The sequence below is a fragment of the Oxyura jamaicensis genome, chromosome 4 (genome assembly GCF_011077185.1).
Source record: "Oxyura jamaicensis isolate SHBP4307 breed ruddy duck chromosome 4, BPBGC_Ojam_1.0, whole genome shotgun sequence".
NCBI classification, from domain to species: Eukaryota; Metazoa; Chordata; class Aves; order Anseriformes; family Anatidae; genus Oxyura; species Oxyura jamaicensis.
In genome coordinates, this window is record NC_048896.1 from 69,778,111 (window position 1) to 69,793,744 (window position 15,634).

The 15,634-nt window shown below is 38.2% G+C and overlaps 1 protein-coding gene across 2 annotated transcripts in view; it reads left to right on the forward strand.

Annotated features, from left to right (window-relative positions):
* Positions 1 to 15,634, forward strand: part of CORIN (corin, serine peptidase) — a 132,883-nt gene that overhangs the window by 109,022 nt on the left and 8,227 nt on the right. For both annotated transcript variants that reach the window (XM_035325028.1, XM_035325029.1), the window contains 3 exons: positions 10,221 to 10,343; positions 13,042 to 13,091; positions 14,219 to 14,393. In XM_035325028.1, coding sequence (XP_035180919.1) covers positions 10,221 to 10,343; positions 13,042 to 13,091; positions 14,219 to 14,393 — 348 coding nt within the window. The remainder of the gene's footprint in view (positions 1 to 10,220; positions 10,344 to 13,041; positions 13,092 to 14,218; positions 14,394 to 15,634) is intronic.

Here is a 15,634-nt window from a genome sequence, read left to right on the forward strand (position 1 = left end):
CTTTCTAACAGCTTGTAGATATTTTTACTTCTTCAGCCAATATTAATCTGAAAAAAATGAAGATAATCTAACTTTAATTGCTGTCATTAAATTAATTTAGCTGATAGTTGTAACATATTTGACAAAATAACTGGCTGTTTGTTTGTTTGGGAAATGTAAGCATGGTATCTGAAGCAACATTAAAGGTAATTCTGTTCTGACTCTTATACAAAACTCAAGCAATCAACCTGGCTGTCAACCAATTGTAATTCCACAGATGCTGTTTTTTTTTTTTTTCTTTTTTTCCTGTTTTTTTCACAGCACATGCAATGTGTTGTGTGACGCAAGATGAAACATCACAAAAAAAAAAATGTGTAATCTCCAAATTGTGTGAAAGACTTTAGACTGATGGTGACTGTTGCTCAAATTATGCAATGCATGTTCTTAACAGTTGTTTTGTTTTCCTCTAGTGCAAAATGAGTGTTATGTGCAAAGCGAACTTTTGTTTATAATGCTAACAGCCTAAGGGGAACTGTTTGTAGAGTTCAAATCTTAGGTTTTGTAAAGCTTACAGCCTGAGAGGACTATCAGGTCATCTGATAGGACTGTCTGATCATCTCAGGACAGATGATTTTGTTCAGAGACTGAGCCCCACATTTATGTACAGTAGAGCATGCCTCTGGCAATTGGTTTTCCTGGTAACACAGAGCACAAAACAGTTGCCATCAGTTTCTCAGGTCAACATTAGCTATATTATGGTGTGTGCTAGAGACTCTGTTGCTGAAGATGTGCATACTGTGCTTGTTCAGAATATTGTTATGTTCAGAGACTTCTCTCGATGTTTAGTTGAAGAAAGCCCTTTTCACATATTCTGAAGTCTGCTTTTTTGTTAATGAAATGGTGATGATAAAAACATGGCCTGCTCAGATCTAAAAACTGACAAAATGAGAAGTTAGTGGAATTGTTTGGTTACTTTGTGGCATTTGAGTGCAATAGTTTCTCTTTCTTGCATTAGGATGATTATGACAGCAAATCATAAACTTCAGCAGTTTGTACCCAGTGGAGTACAGGGGAATTTTAACTGATCTGCCTGGTCTAGTATAGCTGTATCAGCATAAAATCATAGCTCTTTACCAAGTGAATCATTCATAAAAATCCGCAGTAAGCTCTGCTACCTCCTACTCTTGCTACTGCTCCTTTTCTTGGAGATTGCACCACTGGTGATCCACAGAAACACGTAGCTCCTTTTACTTCGTTCCTCTGCCATAGCATCTACTGTTTGTATTTATGGAAGGGGAAGGATGACCTCTTGCTCCTACCTGAATGCTTTCTCGCTCTATCTCTTTGGAACACCATTATCTAATAATAAATGCTCATATATATGCAGTCAAACTGCTGGAGCAATAATCCTTTTTTTTTTTTTTTTTTTTTTTTTTTTTTTTTTTTCCCCTCACATGAATTACTATGTTCTCTAACTACTTGCTAATTATTTCTGTATCAGAAATTAAGGAAGTAGAGTGTATGTAATGTCTTATGCTTAAAAACATCACAGAAACCCAAAATGGAATGTTTCTGTCCTATCCACAGTAGAAAATTAAATTTCTGAGTTTAACCTACTTTTTCTCCAAGAATAAACATGAAATTTAGGAAATAAAATGCAGAGAGTGAAGTATTGGAACATGCTAATTGATCTGAAATTAATTTTTTCTTAACAGAACATATAATGTGCTCGACCTACCTTGAATATATTTACATTGTCCCTGTCTGCAGTGTGTTCTCTTAAATTTTTAGAGGTTGAACAATATAGAGATTTCTTTAGATTACATTTATTTTATTAAGAGCAGCAGAAAATAATTACCAAATAAGATTTACTGAAAATAACATTACAAGTTGTAGTTGACATGGAAGACTTTGGTTCATCACTGCTCAAAATTATTAAAACAATGTTAAAATGCAGTTATACATAGACTTTAAGCAGCATATTAGAGATATATTAGTCTATATCTGATAGATTATGTCTCATCTGTCACATACATATGTATTTTGCAATATATAAAGTTATTTGGTGAAGGCTTTTTTTGAAGAAATTTCAAACTAATAATTCTTTGCAAATTGTGGTGATTGCTTCAAGTAGTCATTAATGATATGGTCACTTGCCTCTTATAACACTTGTTGTCTGCATGATTGGATACTTTCTTTAAGTAAAAAGGTAATTGTTACTAGTGCTGACTAAAGAAATTAAAAAGATATGTGGATACTGTCAACCATAGAAAGGTTGTTATTTTAATGGCTGATCACAAATACTTTTTCCAAATTATATTATGTCCCAGCTTGTACAAATGACATTATAATAAACTTTTTTTTTTTTTTTTTTTTTTTTTTTTTTTTCTTCTTCTCCCTGGGGCTTTCAAATCAGATTTGCTGAGTTTAAAACTACACAGATATTAAATCTGTACAGACAGGAAACAGATGCTGTTCTAGCTCTGAAATAGGCCTAATTTGTTTTATATTAGTGCTCATACACATGTTATTCATTACCTTCTGGCACAACACAAGGCTTCCTTTTTCAAGCCTGTTGTCACATGCATCTAAAAACAATAGAAGCTGAACAGAAGAATGTTACTGTTACTTTGAAGAGAGAAGGAGTCCAGTTATGGATTACACTTAATTCTAAACTTTAGTACATGAGATAAATTTGCATAATGAAGTAGGGAAAATGAGGTATTAAAACCATTGTTGTGTAAGTATCCAGATTTATGTTGCTTTTAATTATGAACAGAATATTAATTTCATAACCTAAAATTAGTCCCTGATTTCTGTTTTTTGTTTTTTTTTTTTTTTTTTTTTTTTTAATTGTAATTTGGTATGCAAATCATAATATTTCTTGTGTTTCATTATAAACTATACTACAATCTTTGTCTGCCAGCCACAGTGATCAGCAGTTAGCAGGCTAGAATACTTTGAAACCTATTATTTCTTTAATATTTCCATTGTATAACTTTTGTAATGAAATGACCCTAAACATTACTTCTCCCTACTGCAAGCAACTTTATAATGCACAAGCCAAACTAGTTTTCTTAAGTTTTTTAAAAAAATCCCTCTCTTAAGTACATGTAAGGGAATACATAACTTGATATTAAATGTATTAAAGGAACTTTAAAGGCTTTTAAGGATGAAATTTGGAAAAATAGTAATATATAAGTGAGAATTTCCTGCTTGGGTAGATGTTTTTCTGCAAATTAAAATGTCTCAACTTTCTGATTTTTATAAGTGACTAATTTTGTAGTTGCATCTTCAAATAATATTGTCTTAGATTAAAGGAAACTTCTTAGATTAAAGTAGTTATATATTTTGGAGTATTATTTGGCCTTTTATTAATCTAGCACACAACTCTGAAGCAACAAGACTTAGTTATCTGATACAAGCTGTACAGTGACCTGAAAGAGGAATTCTGAACAGTGGAGATGTAGTCCAGACTTACGAGAATCAGTGTAGAAGAACGGTGTAAGTATGTAGAAAAAGAATTACAAAACCCAGGAATATATATATATACTTATATTTAAAAAGGCAAATTAAACTGCAAACCTCAACAAAACATATTATAATGTTTCTATGATAGCAAAGTGTTGAGAATTAGGGCTAGACTAAGAAAAGAACAGGCAATACACTGCTTGTCAAAGTAGCTGGGTCTGCTGGAGTGCATCCAAGAGAATTTAAGATACATGACTATGGCAGATCTACATTAAATTGTAGCCGGTAGCTTTGAGAAATTGTAGAGAATGGTTTTATAAGGCTGAAAACTGTTTAATGTGCCATCTTTCATTAAAAATGGAAAAAGAGGAGATTTAGAAACCAGTTGCCTTGCTTCAATTCAGCAGGTCGAGGGAAGTGATTGTCCCCCTGTACTCAGCTCTGGTGAGGCCGCACCTCGAGTACTGCGTTCAGTTTTGGGCCCCTCGCTACAAGAAGGACATGGAGGTGCTCGAGAGAGTCCAGAGAAGGGCTACGAAGCTGGTGAAGGGTCTGGAGACCAAGTCTTACAAGGAGCGGCTGAGGGAGCTGGGACTGTTTAGCCTGGAGAAGAGGAGGCTCAGGGGTGACCTTATTGCACTCTACAGGTACCTGAAGGGAGGCTGTAGTGAGGTGGCGGTTGGTCTATTCTCCCACGTGCCTGGTGACAGGACGAGGGGCAATGGGCTAAAGTTGCGCCAGGGGAGGTTTAGTTTGGATATTAGGAAGAACTTCTTTACTGAAAGGGTTGTTAGTCACTGGAATAGGCTGCCCAGGGAAGTGGTTGAGTCACCATCCCTGGAGGTCTTTAAAAGATGTTTAGATGTAGAGTTTAGGGATATGGTTTAGTGGAAGATTTGTTAGCGTTAGGTAGGAGGTTGGACTCGGTGATCTTGGAGGTCTCTTCCAACCTAGACTATTCTGTGATTCTGTAATTATCAACAAATGATTACAGAAGTATAATATCAGGTCTTAATGATAGTGATGTATTTTTATCTTTCATGCTACATGAAATGACTTGAAATAAGTAACGAGATATGGACAAAGATGAGATAAGAGACTTGATGATTCAGTGCCAAACCTTAAAGATGTATGGTGTTGAGCTAGACACATCCCTGTGTGTCTGTGATGTTAGTGTTGTCATGGGTCAGTCAGATGATGGAGTAAGAGGATGCTTACTAACTTCTCATTCAGTATCAAGCTGGGAGGATCTGAAAGCGTTTTGGAGGAAAGGACTAGAATTTGAAATTAGAATTTCTTGACAGACTGGAGAAATAGCCTGAAATCATGCTAATGGTAAGATCAAGACAGTATGTGTAGAAATGCGTTGAATAAGTACAGGATCGAGAATGGTTGGCAAGACAGGAATACTGTAAAGAAGGGACTAGGAAATATTGTGGTTCTTAAGAGAAACATAAGGAAATAATACCGTACTGCTATAGGAAAAGCAAACATGGTATTTATGGTCAGGAATGTTTATGTACAACACTCGGTGTAATCCCTCCATTCTGTTCAGCTTGTGTGAGATTTGGACTAGATGGGGAAAGTCCAGATGAGGTCACCAAGAATGACCAGAAACCTAGAAATCATGCTCTGTGAAGAAAGGCTGAAAACTCTAAGTGGTCAATCAGGGTGAAGGAGGCATGGGAGCCCTCGAATATGTACGAGGCTGTTACAAAGAAGCCAGGAATAAACTGTTCTCTATTCCCGGGGGAATGAGATACAAGTAATAAGTTTAAATGACAAGTAGGAAGATTTAGAACAAAAATGCTGGAATCCTGTAAATCCTGGAAGGCATTGCCTAGAAATGCTGAAGAATCTCCATCATTAGACATTTTTATAAGCAGGGTGGACAAATATCTGTCAGAGATAATTTAGATATAGTTGATCTTATTTTGGGGTAGGGGAATGGATGACATGGCCTCATAAGGTTCCTTTCAGCTGAATTTTCTGTGATAGTTTTGCTTTGGTCAACTGTTTAGTGAAAGAAAGCCTTGTGGATTTTTTTTCCAAGAGGTCCTAATACCATTTTGTTGTTGAAAATAATGCAGAGGATCTCATAAAAATCTGAGTGAATATGATAGCTTTTACCACAGAGCTTGGTGTATCAGTCAGTTCAAATCTATAGGGGGACAAACAAAGAAACAAACAAAAAAAACACATAAATATTGCTGTTTGTAATGAGTCTACTGTAAATTTCTTTTAATATAATGATTTTGATATGGCCTTGGAGAAGTCTGTAGATTAAGACTACAGGCACCCTAAAGTGTGTTCACTGAGTGCTAGGTCTGAGTGGTTGAAAGTTTAGAAGTCTTATTATAGTTCTTTAGAATATAAAGCTTTACTACAGACATTCAATACCCATATGAGACAGACAGTTAAATTTTGTTGTCTGTAAACTAATGGATTCTTAGAACACTGTCACTCGTAAAAACAACAACAACAACAAAAAACACCACCAAAAAAACCCACAAACATCAACAAAAACAACAACAACAACAAAACCTTGTGAAGTGTTTCAGTACCCAAATGCTTCTATCACAATATCACCATGAGATTTTAGAAAGTTACATGTATTCAGGTCGGATTTGTAATTTGTCTTGAAAGTTTGGTGCAGGATCTGGTCCAAAGATCACTCCTTAAAAGGTCTGCATTATCATTACCATGATATGAATATTTTGTATTTGCAGATATCACTAAAGCCTAATTTAAGTGTTGTATCAGTGACTGTGCTATAATGTTATACTGCAATGTGTGGAAAAACCTTTGTGAGTAACTCTCAACTTCTTTTGAGATCAAGCTCTTCAGCATAGGTATTGTCTACTAAATTGTGTTTGTACAATCCCAGTTGTAACAGATCTGGATATCACCTAGTCCATCTCCCACTTGAAGCAGGACTATTACCAACACTGGATCAGCTTAGTCACTGCTCTGTTTAGCCAAGTCTTGAAAACCTTGAGGAACTGACACAGCCTGTGTTTTCCAGGGCTACTCTGCCTTCCTGGTGGAAAAGTATTTCCTTTAATCTGCTATCAATCTCCAAAACTGCCACTCTAGGCTGTTACCCATGTTTTACTATGTGGCATTACTGAGAAAAGTTTGAACCCATCACACTTTAACTCCTCTTCAGGTAGTTCTAAGTTGCCATTGAGGTGGCTCTTAGCTTTATCCTCACAAGAATAAGCAAGACCAGTTTCCTCAGTACCTCCTTGTGTATCAGTGTCACAGGCCCCTAGATACTTTGGAAGCCATCGCAGGGCCCTCTCCAGTTTCTGAATACCCCTCTTGAACTGAGGGGCCCCCAAACCTCACACTGCATTCTACATAAATATGCTTTCAGTCACGGAAATATGGTTTCAATTTTGCTTATTGTTGCGATGTAGGTAATAATTAAAAGCATTAGTGTGAAATCAGCACCAAGTTTCTGGAAAAAAAAAAAAAAAGGCTGTTCTGTTATGTGTAAACAAAAGGGGGAAAAAGAGAAAACTTTGCAAAGAATTGAAAGAGCCTTCTGAAAATATGTCATGAAAAAGGTTCCTTATTTTTCTTGTATGAAAACTTGAGAGATATTTAATATGGCCACACACATGATTTTTGTGCAGACTGAATCAATTTAGGTCAAGTTCAGAAAGCCATTAAAATAAAAATTTGGAAAGACAGCTAATTTCAACCTCAATATGGAAAGAAAGCTAATGTAGTTTGATGTATTAGAGTAATTAGCAGCTATATCCTTAATCTGTTCTAAATCATTCATTAATAACTTAAAAAACATTGTTGGAGTCTCCAAGAAACTCAGTAAAAGAAAATATTCCTATGAAGAAATAATACACTACGAGATGCAGTGGCAGTGTTCACTGAAAAATGAATCTTCATTTTTCTTTAGAGCATGTCCACAGAAGAAATTCTGTGCTACACACAGCTCTAGGAGGGGTAGGATAGAAACTTTAGAAGGTATTCTGAAAACATGAATTAGGGCATACTGTTTTTGTGAGTATTACATCAGGCTGTGACCATCAAGGGGAAAAAAAAAGCATAGACATAAATTTATTACATAAAATGTGTTATATTAATAATTATAAGTTTTCATTGATTTAAGTATCTTGTATGTTGTTCTCCTAGTTTAGAAATGTGTCTATGTTTAATAACGATTATAGCATCATGAGCTGTAGGTTTCAACAAAATAATGTGGTAGGTGGGATAATATAGATTTGGATCCATCAGATGGTAATGATATTTGTACTTTTTTGAATCTTTTGAGTTATGTATTCTGTAGGTCAGACACTTGTTTACAGCTATATAAAATATCTCTGTATGTGTCATCTTAAGAGAAAAGTAAGCTTGTGCGTGTCTGGTGGGAGAAAGAGTGGGAATTAAGCAGCTGCTGGAAATGAAGGGGGGGTGGGGTGGGGGGGAAGCTTTGTGTTTTCCATAAGCAGGCAATGGTGGAAAGGCAATGTGTGTTTTCCATAAGCAGGCAATGGTGGAAAAAGATGTTTGCTGCAAAAATAGCTTTCTCTCAATGAGGAAAAGTACAGACTTTAAAAATACTTGTTACTATCTGGCTGCACATTCTGGGTAGTAGCTCATGGAAGTAGCTCATGGTAGTAGCTCGGTCCTCTTTAACATCTTCATCAATGATCTGGACGAGGGCATTGAGTGCACCCTCAGTAAGTTTGCAGATGACACCAAGTTAGGTGCGTGTGTCGATCTGCTCGAGGATAGGAAGGCTCTGCAGGAGGATCTGGATAGGCTGCACCGATGGGCTGAGGTCAACTGCATGAAGTTTAACAAGGCCAAGTGCCGGGTCCTGCACCTGGGGTGTAATAACCCCAAGCAGAGCTACAGGCTGGGAGATGAGTGGTTGGAGAGCTGCCAGGCGGAGAAGGACCTGGGAGTGATAGTGGACAGTCGGCTGAATATGAGCCAGCAGTGTGCTCAGGTGGCCAAGAAGGCCAACGGCATCCTGGCTTGTATCAGAAATAGTGTGACCAGCAGGGCTAGGGAGGTGATCGTCCCCCTGTACTCGGCTCTGGTGAGGCCGCACCTCGAGTACTGTGTTCAGTTTTGGGCCCCTCGCTACAAGAAGGACATCGAGGTGCTTGAGCGGGTCCAAAGAAGGGCGACGAAGCTGGTGAGGGGCCTGGAGAACAAGTCCTACGAGGAGCGGCTGAAGGAACTGGGCTTATTCAGCCTGGAGAAGAGGAGGCTCAGGGGCGACCTTATCGCTCTCTACAGATACCTTAAAGGAGGCTGTAGAGAGGTGGGGGTTGGCCTGTTCTCCCATGTGCCTGGTGACAGGACGAGGGGGAATGGGCTAAAGTTGCGCCAGGGGAGTTTTAGGTTAGATGTTAGGAAGAGCTTCTTTACTGAAAGGGTTGTGAGGCATTGGAACAGGCTGCCCAGGGAGGTGGTGGAGTCACCATCCCTGGAAGTCTTCAAAAGACATTTTGATGTAGAGCTTAGGGATATGGTTTAGTGGGGACTGTTAGTGTTAGGTTAGAGGTTGGACTCGATGATCTTGAGGTCTCTTCCAACCTAGAAATTCTGTGATTCTGTGGAATGAGATTGCTTAATAATGTCCAGAGAAGGCTCTGAAAAATAAGTCATGTAACAGGCAAGACCCATGGGTGGGATCTCAGAGCCTAGTTAATTATTTCAGTTCTGTTGAAAACATTTCCATGTGGTTGCACTGACAACTTTACCATAAATCTCAATTCTTTGATATTTGTTAATTTATGTAATCAGCTGGTAAAGGATAACATACTTCTGTAAATGTTTTAAAATAAATACAGGTAATACTAGAAAAAATATACTCTAAGACAAACTAATTATCTCGCTGGTATTCTAAGTACTGTCTGAGAGACTTGAGTTCAGAGGTGATTTTTAGGACATTTCAGTTTTTGTGAACATCTCTCATTCTCTTTCCCACAAACCAGTGCTTAGAATATGGCCCACAATTAGTGTTCAGGGGAGCAGCCCTTGGAAGCCCATCTCATTGATGGGGACTGATAGCTAATCATGGCTGTCTTCTGTGCTAGAAAGCTGTGTGACTTGTACAGCCATTTCAAAAATACATTTTTTTTCCATTTGGCAGTTGAGATTTACTAAAACAGTTTCTTTAGTGGCTTATCAGGCAACACCTATAATGAGAAAGTGGAGGTGTGGAAACATCTGGTGGAATCATTCTAACTTGCTTTCATATTCCTGTTAATTTTCTGCAGAAGGCCAGGTTTGACATCATCACATGTAATTTGTTCTGCTTACAAAGTCAAACAGCTTGGACTTACAGGTAGTTCAAAGTGTTATTAACAAGACTCAGATTGTTCTTTACTGTTATATCTGAATGGATTTCCAAAGATAAGAATGCAAGGAAATATTTTTTACTTTTTCCTCTTCCACAAATGAAGATCTATTTGCTGTACTTATGGAGTCAGGAAAATGTAGAAACATTTCAATGTATGCTGTACAGTGAATTCCACCAGAAAGCTTTTGTTGTTCCTGATTCTGATTCTGGTTTTTATCAGAAAATACAATGTGAGTGACAGTAGTACATTAGCTGGCCTGGCTTCTTGGGGTGATATTATTCCCCTATCTATGATTCTTTTACACATGGCTTTGACATGACATTCTACTCTATATTTTTGTAGTGAACAGAAGGTATTAGGGCCTCTTCCTTTCATAATTGTAAGATAGGAACTTAATGGAAAGTCTATGTCTTTTATTTGTTTCAGAGGACCAACTACAACAGAAATTGTACTAGAAGATGAGGAAATACAGCACCAAAAGTGGCTGAATCTGCACCCACACTGGAAGAATAAGAATGCATCAACTTTACACGCACTTCTAGTGAATGGGTAAGTGATAGGTAAATTTTCCAGCAGAACAATATCCTCTTACAGTAAGCTTACTTAGCAGCTTCTCTGGCCTTATACAGTGGTATATTTCTTTTAATTAGCTCTACTAAACATGTAGTTGGTAACAAGAAGCCAGGCCTCAGCTGTGGTTGAAACATTTGAAGTGTGACTTTTGAAGCTAAAGAGTCAATTAATGTAAACATTCATGACAAAAAATGGGAGAACCATCTAATCCATCTTCAAAAAAGAGATTCATTGTTTCCCTACTCCTCTTTCAAATGGCCAGAAGGAGATTTCATAACACTGTTCTTCAACAGAACACTCTTCTGTTTCACAGGAGAAGACTGACTTGGCTAAATGCAGAGGGCAGAGGTACAATATATGTGTGAAGAAGCAAATCTGAGGAATACACATAGATTTCTTTTTTTTCCATTGTATGCAGAAAAGCTTTTCCGTAATAGCTGATTCCTTCAGCAGAAGAATACTAAGAAGATTGTGTCTACCAGTGCATACTCTTGCTTTCCAACAGCTCAGTTTTGTGCTAGTTCTGTTCCACAGTAGTATGTTCCCCATTCATTTAAATCCAGTTTTATTCCTTATCTAGAAAAAAGGGACATTACAAGAAGGAGCCTGATACTTTTGTTTTTACGTATTTTCCTTTCTCACTGTATTTTGCCACTAGCCTAATAGTATCCAGCATCCAGGTTCTGGAAAGCTGTGCAGAGGAAAAGGATCTAGGGGTGTTGGTCAATTCTTGGCTGAACATGAGCCGGAAGTGTGCCCAGGTGGCCAAGAAGGCCAACGGCATCCTGGTCTGTATCAGGACTAGTATAGCCAGCAGGAGCAGGGAGGTGATCATCCCCCTGTACTCTGCTCTGGTGAGGCTGCACCTCGAGTACCGTATTCAGCTTTGGGCCTCTCAGTACGAGGACATCAAGGCCCTGGAGCAGGGCTACGAAGCTGGTGCAGAGCCTGGAACACAAGCCCTATGAGGAGCGGCTGAGGGAAATGGGGTTGTTTAGTTTGGAGAAGAGGAGGCTCAGGGGAGATCTATTGCTCTCTACAACTACCTGAATGGAAGGTGTGGGGAGCTGGGGGTTGGCATCTTCTCACAGGTAACTAGTGATAGGACAAGAGGAAATGGCCTCATGTTGCACCAGGGGAGGTTCAGGTTGGAAATGAGGAGACATTTCTTCTCAGAAAGAGCAGTCAGGCATTGGGACGGGTTGCCCAGGGAGGTGGTGGAGTCACCGTCCCTGTGGATGTCCAAGGAAAGGTTGGAGGTAGTGCTGAGGGACGTGGTTTATTGGGTGACATTGGTGGTAGGAGGATGGTTGGACCAGATGATCTTGGAGGTCTTTTCCAACCTTAATGATTCAATGATTCTATTTAAATGCTTTTCTCCAGATTAAATCAAGAATAAACATCTTGGGTTGTGAAATGATGTAGAGGCAGGTCCAAAATCATATTCTGTTTGGTCACTAAGGTACAAAGGACTTTCAAGATGCTTTGCAACATTTGAAAGTGGTCTGCTAGGAAATATGTGAGAAGGGATGTATTGGAGCCTCTGAGTTACAAAATAGAGTAGCAAAAGATGTAGTCTTACCCATAGTGAGTTCACGTCAAATAAACTTCTCAGTGTCTGTGTGGGGGGTAGTAATTTATTCTCATGAGTGTGGCTGGCCTAAATTATATTCTGTATATTTTTATGCAGTGTAAATACCCCTAAAAATTGTGCAAAGCCAAGCACCATTCCTGAAATTAGTCATATATGTTCAGGCACAGAAATTTATGTTCTGTGTTTTCAGGCTGAAGTACAGAAAGTAGACTGATCTTCACAGCATGTGAATGGAGCAGAGGTCTGGTCAAATCACTGATCAAGGCCTGAGACTTTGGTGGTTGTCACTCAAATGTTGTGCCCACATTTATATCTATGACCTAAAATCAAATTTAGCCTCTTTTTAAATAGTTGCAACTTTAAAGCAACAGCCCACCTACTGAGATTACTTCAAAGAATAACCTGGGGAGCACGTAATCCATGTATACAGTCTAATTCTGCTCTGGATCTGCCTCTAAAAAGCACATATGCATATATGGTATGAATTAAAAAGTCATCGAAATAGGCAGTCAGAGAGCTGAGCAACTGTGCTCTCAGTTTTAGCAAGAATTTCCCCTCCTTTTACAAAGATTCACTTCCTTGCTCTCTCGTATGAAAATTTTCAACAGGATTTTTTTTTTTCTCTTAATACTTGACTCCTGGGATTTCATCAAAATACCAAAAGTTTTGGGGCAAAAATATTCATCAAATATATTTCAAAGAAAACCCCATCCTTTGGCTGTAAGGATGTGGAGAACAGCAATCCCTGTGCTTTCAGGTGCTGTAAATTAAGACTTGACAGACTGTACATCCCAACTGAGCTCAGGGCTGGATCAGTGCCCAGAGAGCAAGGTTGTCTGCAAAATACGTAGCATCTGCTCATGAAACACATTGTAAAGCTGAACTAATATTTTGAATTGTTGCCAGAAAGATGCTGGAAGTGATCTGGCATGAGCAGCTCTTTGTGTTTCTTTTTCCAGTTTGGGGAATTTTTAACAGCTCATTCAAAACAGTTGATACAATACCTGTGCTGATATCCAAACTACCCAAGATTATATCAATTAGTTAAGATTTTTATAATGTTCTTGTTTCAATATTTAGGCAGATATGTCGAAGCAGAAGCAAAGTGGCTCTCCTTTGCACTAAAGAAGGTAAGAGAAGTGCCTATTTCTGAAAAAATAGACAAAGGTGCTTTTAAAGATATGTTAAATATACTTTAACAAATGCAGATGCTTTGTGTGGATTCATTCTGATATTTGACTGGACCTCTGCAACCTCCAGTTTTGTATTGCCTTTTTTTTTTTTTCCTTCTCTCTTTCAACAGCTTTTCTTATTTTTGACACTGAGATTGTCCATTGCAGTAGCCCAGTCCAGCTCCCACAAAATGAATTCTGTCATCAGTCAGGTTCCAAAAATTAATCTGAAAAAACTTCCTGCTGAAAATATCCTTTTCCACCAGAGGGGTCAGTAGGTTGCATACCTGGGAGTTGAAGCTTTGATCTGTTTAGCTGTGAATCTCAAGGGAACCTAAAGTAGAAAGCTACAGAATAATCTGCAGGGACAGATTTAAGTAGTTTGAAAACTGCAGAAATTCTTAATCTTGAATAAAATAATGTTCTACAAACAAGGAGAGTTTTGCTGAAGAACACATACGTTATGAATTTGCTTGGCATGGGGAAAATTAATCACAAAGCATGAAAATTTGGGAAAGTAATCAAAATATTTACTACTCTTACCGTAGAATAACACCTCACAGGAGCCTGTTAAAGGTGTTTGCTTCTGACATATGTTGCTTTAAGAACCCATAAAGCCCCTTGCCCTCTGAAGTTTTTGGGGTGAACACAGTAAGAATTGCTTGCTTAAGCAAGTGCTCATTATTGCTGGGCTGATTTTCCAGAAGCATTCATTGTGGATAGTACAAAATAGCCCAAATGCAGTTGACAGAAAGATGATGACATAAAACTGGGAAGCCTTTCCAAGGGCAGCCAGGTAGCTGCTCTTTCAGGAAAGTCAACTTCCCAAGCTTAGCTTGGTTGATATTTTAGTCTAAGCAGGTCAAAATGAATCTCAGGAGAGCAAGTCCTTTGATGGAAAGGAAGAATGAGAATGGTTCAATGTGTTTGATATTAATGTGTGGTTATTGATGACTTCAGTTATTGTATTGTTCAGTGTAATTTCATGACTGTTAATAGTCTTCTGTGTCCAGTTTTCTTCCAGGTCTTGTATGCTGCGTGTTTGTGGTAAGGACTAACTCCCTTCTGCATCTGTTTCTCACCAGACTGTGGCCGTCGCCCAGCTGCACGCATGAACAAAAGGATCCTCGGCGGCAGGACCAGTCGCCCAGGCCGGTGGCCGTGGCAGTGCTCTCTGCAGAGTGAGCCGAGTGGACACATCTGTGGCTGTGTTCTGATTGCAAAGAGATGGGTCTTGACAGTAGCACACTGCTTCGAAGGGTGAGAGGAGCTCAGATAATTTTGCTGTTCATATACAAATTAGATGTAACTTGAGGTTTACCAACTCCACTACCAAACACACTGGCAGCAAGTGATGACCTTTGTAGACAAAGCAGTCACAGAGTCCTGCTTTTAGAGACTATGAGATAGAATAAATGATGTAAACCAGCATCAGGTTAGGTTTTGACATGCTTTTTTATTGCTGTCTTTACTGATTAAAGGTAAACAAAGATATTCTGACTTTCATCAGAAAATCAAAAAAAAAGATCAAAACTTGAATTCCATAGCTCTTGTACAATGTACAATTTTGGGCATCAGCACAGAAATGTCTGGAAAAATGCTGTGGCCATTAAAACATGAATATTTAATCACAGTGCAATTGATATACTGAATTTCACTCTCTTTTCTGTTTATAAACTCCCCATGGCTTCATTATGATTATCAATCAGTAGTATTAATCAGTCAGTATTAACCACTACTGATTGCTTCATGGTATATCAGGTCCCATGGTGGATGCTCTGGAACACAGAGGAGGTTTTTGTATCGTAGGAATTATCGTAGTCATTGGTAGATTTTTTTGGTAACCAATATTTCTTTTTAAAGAACCACAGACTTTAGAGGAAAGTGCATTACCTTATTTGTTTTCTCTGGTACTGGAGTTGTTTAATCATGTTCCTAAAAGCAATTGAAATGTGTGTTTTCTGTTATAGTTAGCTAGTATTTTTTTGTTAGGTGGTTGTCACCAGTACTTAGTCCTGCTTAAAACTGATACTTTCTCATTGGAAACTTTTGTACTATGCTAAACACCTTTCTTTCTGTTTAATAAGCCAGTAGAAATTCTGTGGTAAGCATAGAAAAAGACAATGTACTTTGGGTTCTCTTGAGTGGTATTTTTTTTTTTTTAATTAATTAATTTATTTTTTTCCCTGGCTCCTGATGTAAATTGTGGTAAGGGCAAATTGTGGTTTGTGGCTTTTGTGTCTGAAGTCGGAAGACAAGTCAGGCAACAGCATGAGTATCTCAAGCTGTGAGGCTATTAATGGAAATGCCAGAGGCAATAACACAGGAGGGATCGCAGATTTAGCCATCAAAATCAGTATCATAAAATGCCAATCTTATCAAGACCTAAGGATGTTCAAGAACTAAGAATAAAAGTAATAACCCGAAGGTTAAAAGAATAAGCTAAGTAACTTTCCTTCTAAACTAAGAGTGCTAAACCTGTATAATAAAACAAGAATATT